Source organism: Apodemus sylvaticus, chromosome 10 (assembly GCF_947179515.1).
Source record: "Apodemus sylvaticus chromosome 10, mApoSyl1.1, whole genome shotgun sequence".
Lineage (NCBI taxonomy): Eukaryota > Metazoa > Chordata > Mammalia > Rodentia > Muridae > Apodemus > Apodemus sylvaticus.
In genome coordinates this window covers 6,465,522-6,480,654 of record NC_067481.1, presented here as the reverse complement: position 1 = coordinate 6,480,654, position 15,133 = coordinate 6,465,522, and the positions used below count along the sequence as shown (strand labels likewise).

Genomic DNA, 15,133 nt, shown 5'->3' with positions numbered 1-15,133 from the left:
CACTCTGTAGACCAGGCTGGCCTCGAACTCAGAAATCCGCCTGCCTCTCCCTCCCAGAGTGCTGGGATTACAGGCCTGCACCACCACGCCCAGCAATACTCAGGTTCTTATGCCCAGCTGCAGAAGAGCTGGAATCAGTCCTGCTCTGTGGTAGGTTAAACCTGCAGTGAGGCAAAAACTGCAGGGCCAGACCATGGTTCTTGTCTAAGTAACAGCTATGTCCTGCTATGTTCCTCTCTGCCCCTCTACCTGGTTCCAGATCTTCAGACTCAAGTCTGGATGCCTGCCACCAGTGTTTTCAAGGAAGCCAGGAAGTGAAGAGGCAGACATCTGGCTAAGGGTATGGCTTGCACTTTACAGGCTGTTCTCGGACTTGTCCTGTCTCTGGTACCTCACTTCTAGGCCAGCCACTAGCAAACCGGTTTGAGTGGGTGAGGACAAGAAGTACTTGTGAGCAAGCCAGCCCTTGGCTGGAGGGCCTAGCTTGTACACCTTTGGAAGGCGACATCTGTACTCAAAAGTGGTAGGCCAGAAGCCAGACTCACCCAGTTTTCCTTCCTCTCTCCTGCCTTCCTTTCCATCTCTCATTAGTTATTGGTAGACACTGAGGCCACATTCCTAGTTAAAATTTAAAGGGCAAGGGCTGGAGAGATGGCTCAGTGGTTAAGAGCACTGACTGCTCTTCTAGAGGTCCCGCGTTAGCTCACAGCCATCTAAATTGGGATCTGATGCCCTCTTCTGGTGTTTCTGAAGACAGCAACAAACAAACCGTTGAAGCCAGCCTTTTTTTTTTTTTTTTGGAAATTTGTCCCTACACCAAAAGCTCACTCTACTATGATTTGCCAGATACAGGCAGACTATTAAAGAGGCATGAGAATAAACTGCCACTGTCCTGGGCAAACTATATACCGTAACCACCCCATTTCTTTACTGAAAGTGCACTCCCTACCTGCTGAATCAAAGGCAAACCTCTCACAGCTGAGGATGTAACTCAGTGGTAGAGTGCTTATCTAACAAGGCCAGGGGCTCAAACCACACTGTACAGAGGCACAAAGCTTCCCTGAACATCTTGTGAAAAAAAATTTCAACTTCCCCTCCCGTCCCCAGACAGGGTTTCTCTGTGTAGCCCTGGCTGTCCTGGAACTCACTCTGTAGACCAGGCTGGCCTCAAACTCAGAAATTCCCCTGCCTCTGCCTCCCAAGTACTGTGATTACAGGAATGAGCCTTTACAGCCTGATTAACTCTCCCTTTCATTAGGTCCCAGTCCAAGGATATCCTGTATCCTAGGCAGCTGTCTAGGACCAAAGATAATGTATGCTCAGGTCCTGTCTAAGCCCAAATTGCAGTTATCTTCAGATTTTCCAATAATCAACATGCTCCAAAGCCAGAAACTTGGTTACTACAGGTAGCAACTCAGCAAGCCAATCCTCAGGGCTGCCACATACTTTCCCAGGCCAAACATAAAATAGAACTGTTTTCATTGTACTGGACCATGCTACTGCCGCTTGGTGTTTTTTTTTGGGGGGGGGGGGGAGTTCCTTTGTTTTTCGAGACAGGCTTTCTCTGTGTAGCTGTCCTGGAACTCACTCTGTAGACCAGGATAGCCTCAACAAATTCTCCTGCCTCTGCCTCCCAAGTGCTGGGATTAAAGGCGTGTGCCACCACTACCTGGCTGCTACTGCCACTTCTAATAATCATGCCCATTGAGGTTCCATTTTCATACTAATGCATACTAGCTAGCACTACTCCTTAGCAAAATGGCCTATCAATAAGTGACCATCAAATACACACAAGGAACACTATTAGAAGGGGCTCAACCATTACTCAAACTGCTTATGTAAAAAATTTTTTTCACACCAATTAGTGGTTACACCATTGGTAGAAGATGGATTTTGAGTTTGAAGCTAGCCTGCTCTACAGAGGACAGCCAAGGCTACAGAGAAACTGTCTCCTCAGGAAAAGAAAATTCCCAACCTACTAGTTTATATTATCTACTACAAAGATCCAAAGACCCAAGACAGTAAACTAATACTCCAAATATTTCTCCTGTAGCATAAGCAATTTCATATTCTAACACCATGGGGACATATAAACATGTAATTAAGCCCACCCACATACCACAGATTTTGTCAGACTCATTGTCACGGCAGCAAAAGCTTGCATTTTTAGAGTGTATTGGCTGTTCATGTTTTCTGTGGTTACTTTAAATATCCCTTTCCATCAAGCAGAAAGCTCAAACTAAGAATCTAGATACCAGATGTATTAAAAGCTTTGTATATTCAATTTAGGTTTGACACTTAGTTGAATAAACAAGTTTATTTGTAAATTTAGTCAACATACATAATTGACCTAAAAACTTCAATAGGATACTTTTAAAAACCACTTGAAGGCCATCTCTATAAAAGGGATTTTTTGCCAGGATAGTAACCAGGTGTAGCCTAACCCATCTTCATTGGCAGAGGTCCAATAAGCTGAAGCTGTATTTTTACTCCCATGTTTATAAACTCTACAAGGAAAAACAAACCTTGTAGTTTTTCCCCTTATAGAAAGAAACAAAACCGAACTCAGTCTAGGTAGACCAAATGCAATGAAAAGCTGCACTAACTAGATTTGTAATGGACGATGCTGGTGTGAATAGCTTGTTATTTTACTCTAGAGCCCTTATAAATAAAATTCCCACTAGTGTTGTGTTACCAGCCAGAGGGTCAGGGGTTAGTATGTGGTAGAATGAGGACTTATGCAAGGTTTAATACGCATAGCAATTTTCTACTTTGTTAATAACAAATGCAGTCTAGTCAGGAAATACCAACTGGACTAAATTACACACACCTTAATGACAAGACTCCCCACCACTTGTGAATGTAAAACATTTAATTTAAAAATGTTGAACACTACAATATATAAAATAGCTATTATAAATGCACATAGTGTATTCTATAGCTGCCAGGTTTACTTTTTTTTTTTAAAGGAAACTGTTACACTGTGGCTAAAACTTGTATCGTCAACCTTTGAAAAAGCCCACATTCTATCACAGTGATGTATGGTTAAACACTTGGATCAAGTCATAACCAGTTTTATTGCAAAAGGACCCTGTACACATTTATCAATTCTAGTACCTTAATAGCTACCCAACAAGTCATTAACATACAGAAACATGCATCATGAGAAGCAAGAAGTATCACCCATCCCTTCTGCATATTAGCAACTTGTCACTCCTGTGCCACAGTGCTCACACCACTGAGGTCTGTGAACAGTCACTCTTTCATTCATCCTGAGTGAAAGATGGAATGACTTAAGTACAAATGCAACATATTATAAACAATTTCTTACAAAAAAAGTCACAAATTAAACCAAAGTATTTTACAGAATTTACTACAAAATGCCATAAAAACCGCCTCAACTTAAGCTCTCTCCCCCCGTATCCGGCGAGCCAACTGGATGTCTTTGGGCATGATGGTGACTCTCTTGGCGTGGATGGCACACAGATTGGTATCTTCAAACAACCCCACCAGGTACGCTTCGCTGGCCTCCTGTTGAGGACAAGAGCCACAGCATTAACACTCCTACCGGAGCCACCGAGCCGCCGCCCCCCGGGGCCACCAAGCCTTTTGTCCCTTTACCTGAAGGGCCCCGATGGCTGCACTTTGAAACCTCAAGTCGGTTTTGAAATCCTGGGCGATCTCCCGCACCAACCTCTGGAATGGCAGCTTCCGGATGAGAAGCTCGGTCGACTTCTGGTAACGTCGGATCTCTCTCAGAGCCACGGTCCCGGGCCTGCGGTCACCAGAGAGGGAAGGGCGTCAACGGACAGGGGAAGGGGATAGCGCCCGCCCCACAAGCCGGCGGCCGAGTCATTGTTCCCAAGCTCGCTGGCTGCCTACCTGTAGCGATGGGGTTTCTTCACCCCGCCGGTAGAGGGCGCGCTTTTCCGGGCCGCCTTGGTGGCCAGCTGCTTGCGGGGGGCCTTCCCTCCGGTGGACTTCCTAGCGGTCTGCTTGGTTCGGGCCATTTTCTCTCACCTGCGAGACAAGCGACGCTCAAGCCCAGGTCACCGGGCTCCCGCTGCCAGGCGTCCGTCCTCGCCGCGGCAGATGGCCGCCGCCGCTTCCTCCCCCTCCCCTAATGACTCAGGCTGCGCCGAGCCGCGGCCTCCCCCGGGAGGGGGAAAGCGGGGAGGAGCCACTTCCCGCTCCACGGGCGGCCGGGAACACCGCGCCGGGACCAGTGAGTCACCACCGGGAAGAAGACGGGACGGAGGTGGCGGAACCCGACCTCCCGACCGAGCCCGACCTCCCGGGCGGCCTCACCGACCAGACCATCGGGTGCCAGCGACCGCGGTCCCGAAAGCCCCGGAGCCTTCGGCCGCCGGCAGAACAGCGAACTCACCCAAAGCCGAAGTCTGAGGCCCTTGCTGAGACCGACGCGCCGCTGTAAGCGCTCGAACAAGAGCCGCAATCGCCGAGCAGAACGGGAAGATGCTCCTCCAACGAACGACCAAACCGCTCTGCGATCCAAGCCCCCCGACGCCTCCATATTTATAGAGACGCTTCACGCTGCGTCTGTGCGTCACAGAACCCTTATTTGCATACACCAACGACTTTCTCGATTGGCGGGAGCTTTCGCCGACGCGCTGACATCTCCCGACACAAAGGCCGTACTTCGGGCCCGTTTCCTGATTGGCTGGTGTTTAGGCCACTGATTGGCTGTTAAGATTGCTTCAGGATTGGATGGATGCAAAGAGGAATAGACGAATCAGAGTTTAGCACTAGGCGGCTCTTCTGATTGGATAAAATGGAGCTATGTTTGGATCCTTCTCTTGGTTCCAAAGCTCTACAATAGAAAGTCAATGCAAATGAATTGCACTAGTCTCCTGGAATGAAAGAAAGTCCGGCCCGCAAGAGTCTAGGACTTTTTGCATCAAGAGACCATTTTAGAGAGATTTTGCATATATATATATGTCATCATAATAATAGTTATTATTATTATTTTAATGTAGATGAAATTGTTCCCTGAATAATTTACTTTTTGTAATTTTGATCTGTGTGAGAAATGTAATCCTGTCAGTCATGTTACAGCATATAGTGTTTTGTGCACTCTAAATGCATACACATTTTAAAGCATAAAGCAGTTGTTTGGTGGGGACATAGACACAAATAATCAAGATTCAAAAGATTACTTCAGAGTTAGGTGGTGGTGCAGGCATTTAATCTAAGCTTGTAGGAGGCTCAGGTGCAAGCAGATTTCTGTGACTATGAGGCCAGCACGATGCACATGGATGGTTCTAAGCCAAGCAGACCTACCTACTGAGATCTTGTCTTTATAAATCCTGTTTTTGTTTTGTTTTTTCCCTCCAGGACTTCATAAACCAAGCTCCAGGTGCTCACATGTAAATCCGGGAGATTGAAGCAGAATCCAAAAATCAAGGTCATCCACAGCTCCATCATTCCAGGCCAGTCTAGGGTATATGAAGCACTGCTTCAAAAATATATATAAAGGAAAGTGGACCATTCCTCTAGTCCTGGCACTCCAGAGGCAGGCAAATTCATGTGAGTTTAAGGGCAGGACCAGATTAGCTGAAGCTACAGTGAGACTATGTCTCAGAACAAAGCAACAAAGCCCTGTTATTCGAATGTTTAATTCAGCCCATCACAAAATATTTTATTTCAATGTACTTAGAGTTAATAAGAAGTTGTCAGGCATGCTGGCACACAAATTTCTTTAATCCCAGCAACCTGGAGACAGGAAGCAGGTGGCTTTGAGGCCAGCCTGGTCTACATAGGAATTACAGAACAGCTATAACTACTTAGTGAGTCTCTATCTAAAAAAAACCAACCAAAGGAGTAGTAATTACCTGGTTGTATATTTCTCGAATTACTCAATTTGACTGCCTGAAATAAATACACCAGGAGAGGCAACAATCCCAAGAGGGTGTCATGTCCTAAGGAGAAGATAATTTAAAAAAATGGGTGTCCTTGTGTAATATTTGGTTATTACTATTTCTCACAAAATCCTGACAAATTTTAGAAATGTGAATAATTTAGATTGTTTTGTTTTGTGTTTTGTAGATAGGATTTCTCTGCATAGCTTTGACTGTCAGGCCTAAAACTTAGGGATTCTCCTGTTTCTGCCTCCCAAATGCTGGGGTTAAAGAAGTATGCCATCACGCCTGGCTAGATTAATTTATTTTGTGCATATGAATGTTTTGCCTGGTGCCCTCAGAAGTTAGAATAGGGCATTGATTTATGGTTGTGAGCCACCAGGCGGATGCTGAAAGCTGAACCCAGGTCCTCTCCCAAAGCAACAAGTGCTCTCAACTGCTGAGCTGCCTCCTGCATTATAAAAAACACCACTCTTGACGGCCGGGATTGGGGATTGGGGCTGCGAAGGTGTCAGGCTCCAAGGCAGATTCTTGAGTTTGAGGTCAGCCTGGTCTACAGAACAAGTTCCAGGACAGCCAGGGCTGCGTAGGGAAACCCTGTCTCAGAAAAAAAGACTGTCCCAGTCTTTACTCTTGTTTAATGAACTATCTTCCGCATACTGAAATATTCAAATATCAGAAACCAAAGCAAGTGTAAAGGATTACCAGTTAAAGGCCAGAAAATTGAGACAGACTACCTACAAGTCCCAATCCTCCTGCCTCGGTGCTTTAAGAGCTGAACTTACACATGTGGCCACCACATGCAATTTTTTTGGTTGGTTGATTTGTTTTTGAGACTTAAGCTTCACATGTAGCCCAGGCTGGCCATACTGTAGCCCAGGCTGGCCTTATGATCCTGTTTCAGCTTCCCATAACCAGACATATCTAAAACCGGAAACAATGACTCTAGAAAGAGGAGTTAAAGCTAAGACCACGTGCTTATTCTCTTGTGTGTTCTGCTCTGTGTAAATGTCATGGAGAGGACATGTCCCACTGCTCTGTGATTCTCCATTGTTAGGACCTTCCTTTGAAGGCACAAGCTTTCTTCTTCTTCTTCTTCTTCTTCTTCTTCTTCTTCTTCTTCTTCTTCTTCTTTTCGAGACAGGGTTTCTCTGTGTAGCCCTGTCCTGGAACTCACTCTGTAGACCAGGCTGGCCTCAAACTTAGAAATCCACTTGCCTCTGCCTCCCAGAGTGCTGAGATTACAGGCGTGCACCACTACCGCCTGGCTGGGCACAAGCATTCAACACCAGCACTCCACAGCCAGAGGCATCTTTGTGGGTTCAAGGCCAGACTGGTCTATGCAGTGAAGCCCTGTTCACAAAATGTCCATGTTTCCTCACATGGGGAGCTCATAGGATGGGCAGCTGTCAGCGTTCACATGAACTTGTTTCGCAGTAGAAACAGCTGACCGTTTGACATGGTCAATCTAAGGAATCAGTTATGTGAGTAGCACAGTTTTCCCATGCTACACCTGGCCCCAAGGTCGATGTGTAGCAGCATTAGTAGTTTAGGACATTCATAAGTTGAAAGGACAGAAGAAGCATCTTTGACGCAATCTCTAGTATGATAATTCCTCCCAAAGTTTTAAAAAATTTAGAAGGTGATTTTTGGTTTTGGTAATGCTCTCCAGCTTAGCTCTAGCTGGACCAGCGGTCAATCACTGAGCTACATCCTGATCTTTTGATTCTCTTCAGACTGGGTCTCCTTAACTAGGTCAGACTGGCCTGGAAACCCCTATGTTGCCAAGAGGAATATCGCTTTTGCCTCCAGAGTGCTGGGATGTCAGATGTGTGAGTGAGGATGTGTGCCCACTCCTTCCGCTTTGAGGCAGGGTCTCATTCTGTAACCCAGGCTCCCCTAAAAATCACTGTGTATTCCAGTATATCTTGGTTTTGTGGCTATCCTCCTGCCTCAGTCTTCTGAGGGATGAGACTGTGAGATCCAGCACACTTGACTCTGGAGTCCTCTTAGCAACTACCATGCAGCTTTAATTTTTATACTTAATTTGTTATTGTTTTTGGAGATAAGGTTTCATGTAGCTCAGGTTGACATCTCTATCTATCTGTCTGTCTGTCTATCTGTCTGTCTGTCTGTCTCAGGGATCTGCCTGTCTCTGAGTGATGTGATTAAAGGCCCGTGCTACCACATCTTTCCTTCCTTCTTCCTCCCTTTCTATCTTTCTTTCTGTTTTTCCTTTTTTTTTTTTTTAGATTTTTATTTTATTATATTTAAGTACACTGCAGCTATCTTCAGACACTCCAGCAGAGGGCATCAGATCTCATTACAGATGGTTGTAAGCCATCATGTGGTTGCTGGGGTTTGAACTCAGGACCTTCAGAAGAGCAGTCGGTGCTCTTAACCATTGAGCCATCTCACCAGCCCCTCTATCTTTCTTTCTTCCTTTCTTTTTCTTCCTTCCTTTCTCTTTCCCCCCCTCCCCTCCCTCCTCTTCTTTTCTTCTTCACCACCATGGTGACTCCATCTGCCTCTGAGGTTACAGTACCACACTGCCATGCCTGGCTTCCACACACACATTCTTTTTGAGAGATGTTCCTATTAATTTGTCCAGAATGGACTTCAACTTGTGGCAATCTTCCTGTCCCTGCTTGAGTGCTAGAATTACATGCATGTGTGGGAAAAAACTACCCAGTTATTTTTCTCTGGGTTTTATTGTCAAAGGAATAGAGCCTGCCTCAGGCGAGAACAAGCAGTAGATTCATCCACCTAAGAGAGACTAGAGCAGAGCATCACCATTAGTTGAAGGGTTTGTTTGAGTTCCCTGAATTGACCAATGGGAGGGAAAGCAGCGAAGGAAATGGGGCGGAGCTGAAAGCACAGACCTATCAAGACTCAACACAGGACACATGAGGGGAGGGTCAGGAGACGGTGCCCTTGCCCGAGGGCGTGAGGTGAAGCCCTGGGTGTGATTCCAAGGCTCTACTGCAGTCAGAGTCAGAGTGACAGTAATCAGAGCGTTTCTGTCGTCCTGTTCCAGTCCTGGCCCTGTTCCTTGATGAACTTGCTGAGTGACTTTCTGCAAGTTACCTAACTTTCCTGGGTTTCGATTTCCTCGCCAGTAAATTAAGCAATTTGGATGATATCATCTTTGAATTATACAGCACATGCTCATTTGGAAGTTCCTGTCATGCATGAACTCTTATCGTTAAAAATTAAATCTACGAGATGAGGTTTTTGCAGTGACTTCACACCTGGGGAGTCCAAGGGAAAACATATAAACCAGTTTTTGTTGTTGTTGTTGTTTTCTTTGTTTGTTTGTTTTGAGACAGCGTTTCTTTGTAAAGCCCTGGCTGTCCTGGAACTCACTCTGTAGACCAGGCTGGCCTCGAACTCGGAAATCCGCCTGCCTCTGTCTCCCAAGTGCTGGGATTAAAGGCGTGCCCCACCACTGTCCAGCAAACCAGCTTTTTGTATTTCCTCGTAAGAGCAAAGCCGTTCATGATCATTTCTACTTGTCCTTTTGGAATTCATCTTCAAACAGCTCTAGTGGCAAAGCAATGGACTCAGCCGGTTTAGGGAATACCGGTTTGTCAGCTTCCAGTGTGAGGTTACACAGAGCTAGACTAAAAATAATAATAAAAAAGGATGTGGCACTCTTGGACGATGACAATTTCCATTTGCCCCACCCCCTCTCCCTAAGGTTACTTGAAATGAGCTTCACTCCCCTCCCCTGGTGTCTGTGAGAGAGGCTCTGACAATGGCATTTGGCTGACATGGAGCTTGCTGTGTAGACCAGCCTGGCCTCAAACTCCGGAGATCTGTGTCTTCGGTGTCCCAGTGCTAAGATTAAAGGTGTGCACCAGCGACCTCACCCAGCTCTTTGCTTTTTCAAGACAGGGTTTCTCTGTGTAATTTTGGCTCTCTTGGAACTCACACGGTGGACCAGGCTGGCCTGGAACCCAGAGATTCACTTGGCTCTGCCTCCCGAGCACTGGGATTAAATGTGAGACCCACCACTGCCTGGATTCAAAAGGGCCTTAAAATTATATTTTATTTATTTATTTATGCCTCAGTACAAATATGGAACCTGGACTCTTCTCCCACCACAAATTGAGACTCAAATTGAGACCTCAGACTTGGTAGCAAATACCTTTAACCCTGAGCTTACTCAGTGGCTCCCTGCTCCCCCCAACCACAGGGTCTTGCTGGAGGCCTAGCCTCAGATTCTTTACAGCTGAGATGGTCTTAGGTTCCTAGTCCCGTTGCTTCCACCCCGAGTTAGTGCTGGAGTTATAGACGCGTGACCCTACATGGGTTTGCTGCGGGCTTCTTGCTTGCTTACGCCAAAGGTTACACCCCAGTGCAGATGAATTTCTTTAATGAGGCAATTACAAACTAACTTGATCTCATTTAACAAAACAAATGGGTTTTGAAAACAATGGATTTGGGCCGGGCAGTGGTGGCGCACGCATGCCTGTAATCCCAGCACTCTGCACCAATGGATTTGATTTGGCTTAGATTGAATATAGACAACAAGGTCAGATGGGAAGCTTTAGGTGTCTGTGAAGGAGGTTTTTGTTATTGGTTGTGTATGCATGACGTGTGTGTGTGTGTGTGTGTGTGTGTGTGTGTGTGAGGGGAGCAAGTGTGGACTTCTGTGGAGGTCAGAGGACAACTCCCTGGAGTGGGTTCTCTTCTTCCGCCTGTACCTCAGCCCCAGGGATCCAACTCAGGTCTCCAGCCTCGGGAAGCAAGCACTTTTCCTCTGATGCATCTCAGGCCTGTCCTTGTTTGGTTGTTCTTGTTGGGGGTTTTTAGACAGAGTAGCTCTGGCTGACTTAGAATTACCAACATATACCACCAGGCTTTGAACTCGGGGATCTACCTTCCTTTGCTTCCTGTGTGCTGGGATCGAGATACATTGTTTTTGGAGATAGGGTTTTAATACGTCGCCTAGCTTGGCCTGGAACTTTAATTTTCCTCCCTTGGGTATGTATCCAGCCTGTAGAAATCATGTCATAAAACCAAATACCTAGTGGCGCACACCTTTTATTTTTTAAGGTTTATTTATTTATTTTATGTATATGAGTACACTGTAGCAGTACTGATGGTTGTGAGCCATCATGTGGTTGGTGGGGATTTGAATTCAGGACCTCTGCTGCTTGCTCTGGTCGCTCCTGCTTAAAGATTTATTTATTGTTATATCTAAGGATACTGGTCTTCAGATGCACCAGAAGAGGGCATCATTACAGATGGTTGTGTGCCACCATGTGGTTGTTGGGATTTGAACTTAGGATCTTCAGAAGGACCAGTCACTGCTCTTAACCGCTGAACTATCTCTCCAGCCCCGTGGCACACACCTTTAGTTCCAGCACTCTGGGAGGCAGAGGCAGGCAGATTTCTGAGTTCGAGGCCAGCCTGGTCTACAGAGTGAGTTCCAGGACAGCCAGGGCTATACAGAGAAACCCTGTTTCAAAAAAACAAAACAAAACAAACAAACAAAAACCAAATGCCTAAATGTGAGGCAATTGCCTTGTATGTTCCCAAACAAAAGGTTTTTCCAGAAAAGGGAACCAGAGTGGATTAGAACTCACTTTTTTGACTCAGCCCCTGGTCCTTCTAATGACGTCTTTTACGATGTTTCTCAACAATTTACCAATGTACCTAAGAGACTACTCTAGATAGAGATTAAGTTCTACCTTGGACCTTAACCTATTGGAAACACGGTATTTGGGCCAACCATTGAGTTCAGAAGGAGCTCAAGTAGAGGGGTTCCAGGTTTCAGGGTTGGTAAATCTTAATGAAGCCCGGGAACAATATGGTGTATTGTAGTTTTAAAAAACAAAAAATCCCCAAAGCTTCCCCAAGCTGTCTGCTAGCCCGTATACTTTCTCTGGTGATTTACTGACTACTACTATATTATGAAAACGTTGGCTGATCAGCTTGCTTACTTGGAGGCAATGCTCTAGGCTGACGTTAGAAGCGGTGTGCTAACTGTACTGGTACGGAGGCAAGGCAATTACTGCACTGTTGGCAGTGTAATTGCATTTGGAACATTCTCCGTGGAATCGTTTCAGGCCTCCCTAACTAGCTCCTCACCCTCCGAAGGGTCCAGTTTCAAGGTATAGTTCTCCGACCTCTCTGAAAACGCGCAGGTAATATTAAGAGTGACTACACTACAATTACCACAAGGCATCGCGGATCTTGAGCATCCGGGACACCGTCTGCAAAGATCTCTGGGTATTGTGGTCTTGCACTTTAGCAGCGACACTGTGCCAACGGTAAAATTTCACCCGAAAGGAGGACCACAACTCCCAGCAAGCTTTGCTGCCGTGCGGGGGGTCTTCACGTTCTCGTGGCGCGGCGCAGGCGCTGTGGGTCTTCGGCGCGGACCGCGCAGACTGAATAATAAAAGGGGAGCGGCGAAGAGGCAGGAAGACAGGACCATGTCGAAGGGCCCCGGGCCCGGCGGCTCGGCAGCTTCCTCGGCGCCCCCGGCCGCTACCGCTCAGGTGCTGCAGGCACAGCCCGAGAAACCGCAGCACTACACGTACGTAGAGCCCCCCCCTGCCGCGCGCGCACGCCTGACGTCAGCGGCCAGCGTGAGTCACGCGCGCAGGGAGAGCGCGAGGCTGTTTCTCCCCCCCCCCCCCCTTCGGCTCGGCCCAGACCGGTTCCAACCTGCTGGGGCCGGTCCCAGTTTCCTTCTACTGTCACCAACCTCTGGTCGGGCATTGGGGCGGGAAACTCGGTCCCAGCCTCCGAGTCGGAAAGGCAGGAACCCCGGTCCCGAATCCACACTTCTCAGGCTAGGCCTTGGAGGCCTGACTGTTCCTCGGACATAAAACCACAGTACCAGGCTCTTTGGGAGTGATAAGCCCCCGACATGACAAGTCGAATTCTGTGACTGTTGGCTTGAAGTCTGGGGAGGACACTGTGCCCCGGAGGTCTTTTGTATCCTTAAGGCCTGTTAGATTGTCCACCAGGGTCACCCACGCTTGAATTCCCTTAAACGGTCAAACGTGCAGACAAGGAGGCACTCCTTGCAGGCTGTACTGTCCAGCTTGAGTCAGCGACATCCGGGGTGTAAATGATGACAGACCCCATCAGAATCTGGCAGGCGAGGGAGCCTCATAGACCTGGCGCAAATGAGATTGATTGTCAACATGCAAAGGCTGCATGTATGCCCGCTTAGGTCCGGGTCTTGCTCCTTGCTGTCAGGTCACGGTAGGCCTAGGTTCTGCAAGACAAAGGCCAATGCTGTGGTTCCTCATATAAAGCAGTGTTGGTTTCCGTTCCCTGCTGTGCCAGGAGTGCCTCTCGTCCCCATTGGGTGCCTGAGTGATGTGCCTGTTTAGGAGATCCCGAGCCCTGGTCAGAACCTGAGAGACTGAACCACAGTCAAGCCACGAGCAGGAAGCATCCGTCCGGAATACTGAGAACTAAAGTCAGGCAGGAGGAGTTCTGGCTTGACACTTTTGGGGAGATGGGACTGGGGAACTTTGGTTATAGGAAATGTATTGGTTTCTTTGAGTGACTCTAATGTTGACTGACATCATCCAAACTTGACTTCTGTGTAACTCAGGGTAGCCTTTCAAGTATGGTCATCTGTTGGTCCTTTCTTGCTGGAGTTCTGGCTCTCTCTGCAACCTTACCATTGCTTTTGATAAGAAGGTCTAAGCTCAGAACAATGTCACTTATCTGGTCACACAAAAATGTGGTTTTGGTTTGCAAATTTGTAAACTTACTGGAACTTTAAAAAAATGTACCTGTGTTTATTTGAATGTGAATATATGGGAACACTCCTGCAGTGCCATACCCGGGGGTGGAGGTCAAAACCGTGTGAAGGGGTTGGCTCTCCCCCTTTACCTCGTGGGTCCTAGGGATTGAATTCAGATGCCTAAGCCTGGCCAGTGCTGTTCCAGCTCTGTCACCTCACACAGGAGCTTGTGTTGGAGTGTTAAGCAGAACCCAGGCCTCTTGCATGTTGGGGACCTCTGCCATTGAGCTGTGTTGTCACACACATACCCCCATTTGTTTATCTCTTAACTTTTTAAGCTAGGATTTCACCAAGTTGTTTGTGCTGGCCTTGAACTTCTGTAACCCAGACAGGACTTGAACTCTGTGTCCTCAGGCCTCAGGTTTCTGAGTAGCTGGGTTTACAAATCTGTACCACTGGGCCTCATTTTAGAACTTTTTAATGATCTCTGGTTACTTGGATCATGTTTTTTTTTTTTTTTTTTTTTTTTTTTTTTTTTGATACAGTTCCAAACAAATTGGAATAAATCTTGGTTTCTTTTTGAGAATGTGTGTGTAATGTACATTGTCACTTGGAGACCAAGGGAGGACATCAGGTGTCCTATCCCTCCTTATTTCCTTAAGATAGGTTCTTTGGGGCTGGAGAGATGGCTCTGTGGTTAATAGCACTGGCTACTCATCCAGAGATCCTAGGTTCATTTCCCAACACCTACATGACAGCTCCTAGCTGTCTATAACTGTAGTCCACGGGGACCTATGCCTTCTGGTATGCAGGCATACATGTAGACAAACCACCCACATACATAAGTAAGTCTTTTAAGAAATAACTTCTTTTACTGGACCTGAAACTTGGCCAGGTTAACTGGCCGGTGAGTTCCTAGCATTTACTTCCCCCACCTCCCAGCACTGGGGTTATGAGCTTGTGTGCCCATGATGCCGGTGCTGAGCTTGTGTGCCCATGATGCCGGTGCTGAGCTTGTGTGCCCATGATGCCGGTGCTCATGAGGATTCAAACTCAGGACCCAGTGCTTGCATCAAGCACTCACAGAGCCTTCTCCACAACCGCTTTTTTTTTTTTTTCTTTTGAGGGTAAGGTCTTGTTATATAGCTTTGGTTAGCCCGCAACTTACTAAAACTCTGAGAGAAGGGAGGTGGCCGGCATGAGTGCTGCAGTCTGCTTCTGCGCTGTGTGGTCACCGAGATTCTGTGAGGTTACATTGCTGATCGTTGTGAAATCACAGATGAAAGGAGTGGACACAGTGAAATTGCCAGTGTCTAAATTGTTTGCTGGTTTGTTTTTCAAGACAGGGAGACAGGGTTTCACTGTGTAGCCCAGCTATTCTGGAATTCATGGTGTAGACTAGGCTGGCTTTGAACTCAGATCTACCTGCCTCTGCCACTTGAGTAGTGGGATTAAAGGTGTGTACGTCATCGCTCTGCTGTATCTGATTTGTAAACATTTTTATTTGTCTGATGTTTGTTTGTGTGCACTTGTG

At 46.9% G+C, this 15,133-nt stretch overlaps 2 protein-coding genes across 4 annotated transcripts in view; one reads left to right on the top strand and one right to left on the bottom strand.

Moving 5' to 3' along the window:
• Positions 1-2,302: 2,302 nt before the first annotated feature.
• LOC127694257 (histone H3.3A) lies at positions 2,303-4,520 on the bottom strand. Its single transcript, XM_052195764.1, has 4 exons — positions 4,388-4,520; positions 3,883-4,020; positions 3,622-3,775; positions 2,303-3,531 (listed from the first exon to the last, which is right to left on the bottom strand). The coding sequence occupies exons 2-4, from the start codon at positions 4,008-4,010 to the stop codon at positions 3,403-3,405; spliced, it is 411 nt and encodes a 136-aa protein (XP_052051724.1). The 5' UTR covers positions 4,011-4,020; positions 4,388-4,520; the 3' UTR covers positions 2,303-3,402.
• A 7,640-nt stretch (positions 4,521-12,160) lies between these two features.
• The window catches only part of Unk (unk zinc finger), a 30,343-nt gene continuing 27,370 nt past the window's right edge, over positions 12,161-15,133 (top strand). For 2 of the 3 annotated variants that reach the window (XM_052196074.1, XM_052196075.1), the window contains exon 1: positions 12,240-12,429. In XM_052196074.1, coding sequence (XP_052052034.1) covers positions 12,326-12,429 — 104 coding nt within the window. In that variant the 5' untranslated portion in view covers positions 12,240-12,325. Of the gene's footprint in view, positions 12,430-15,133 lie in introns of all 3 variants that reach the window. The other variant, XM_052196076.1, reaches the window with a different exon arrangement.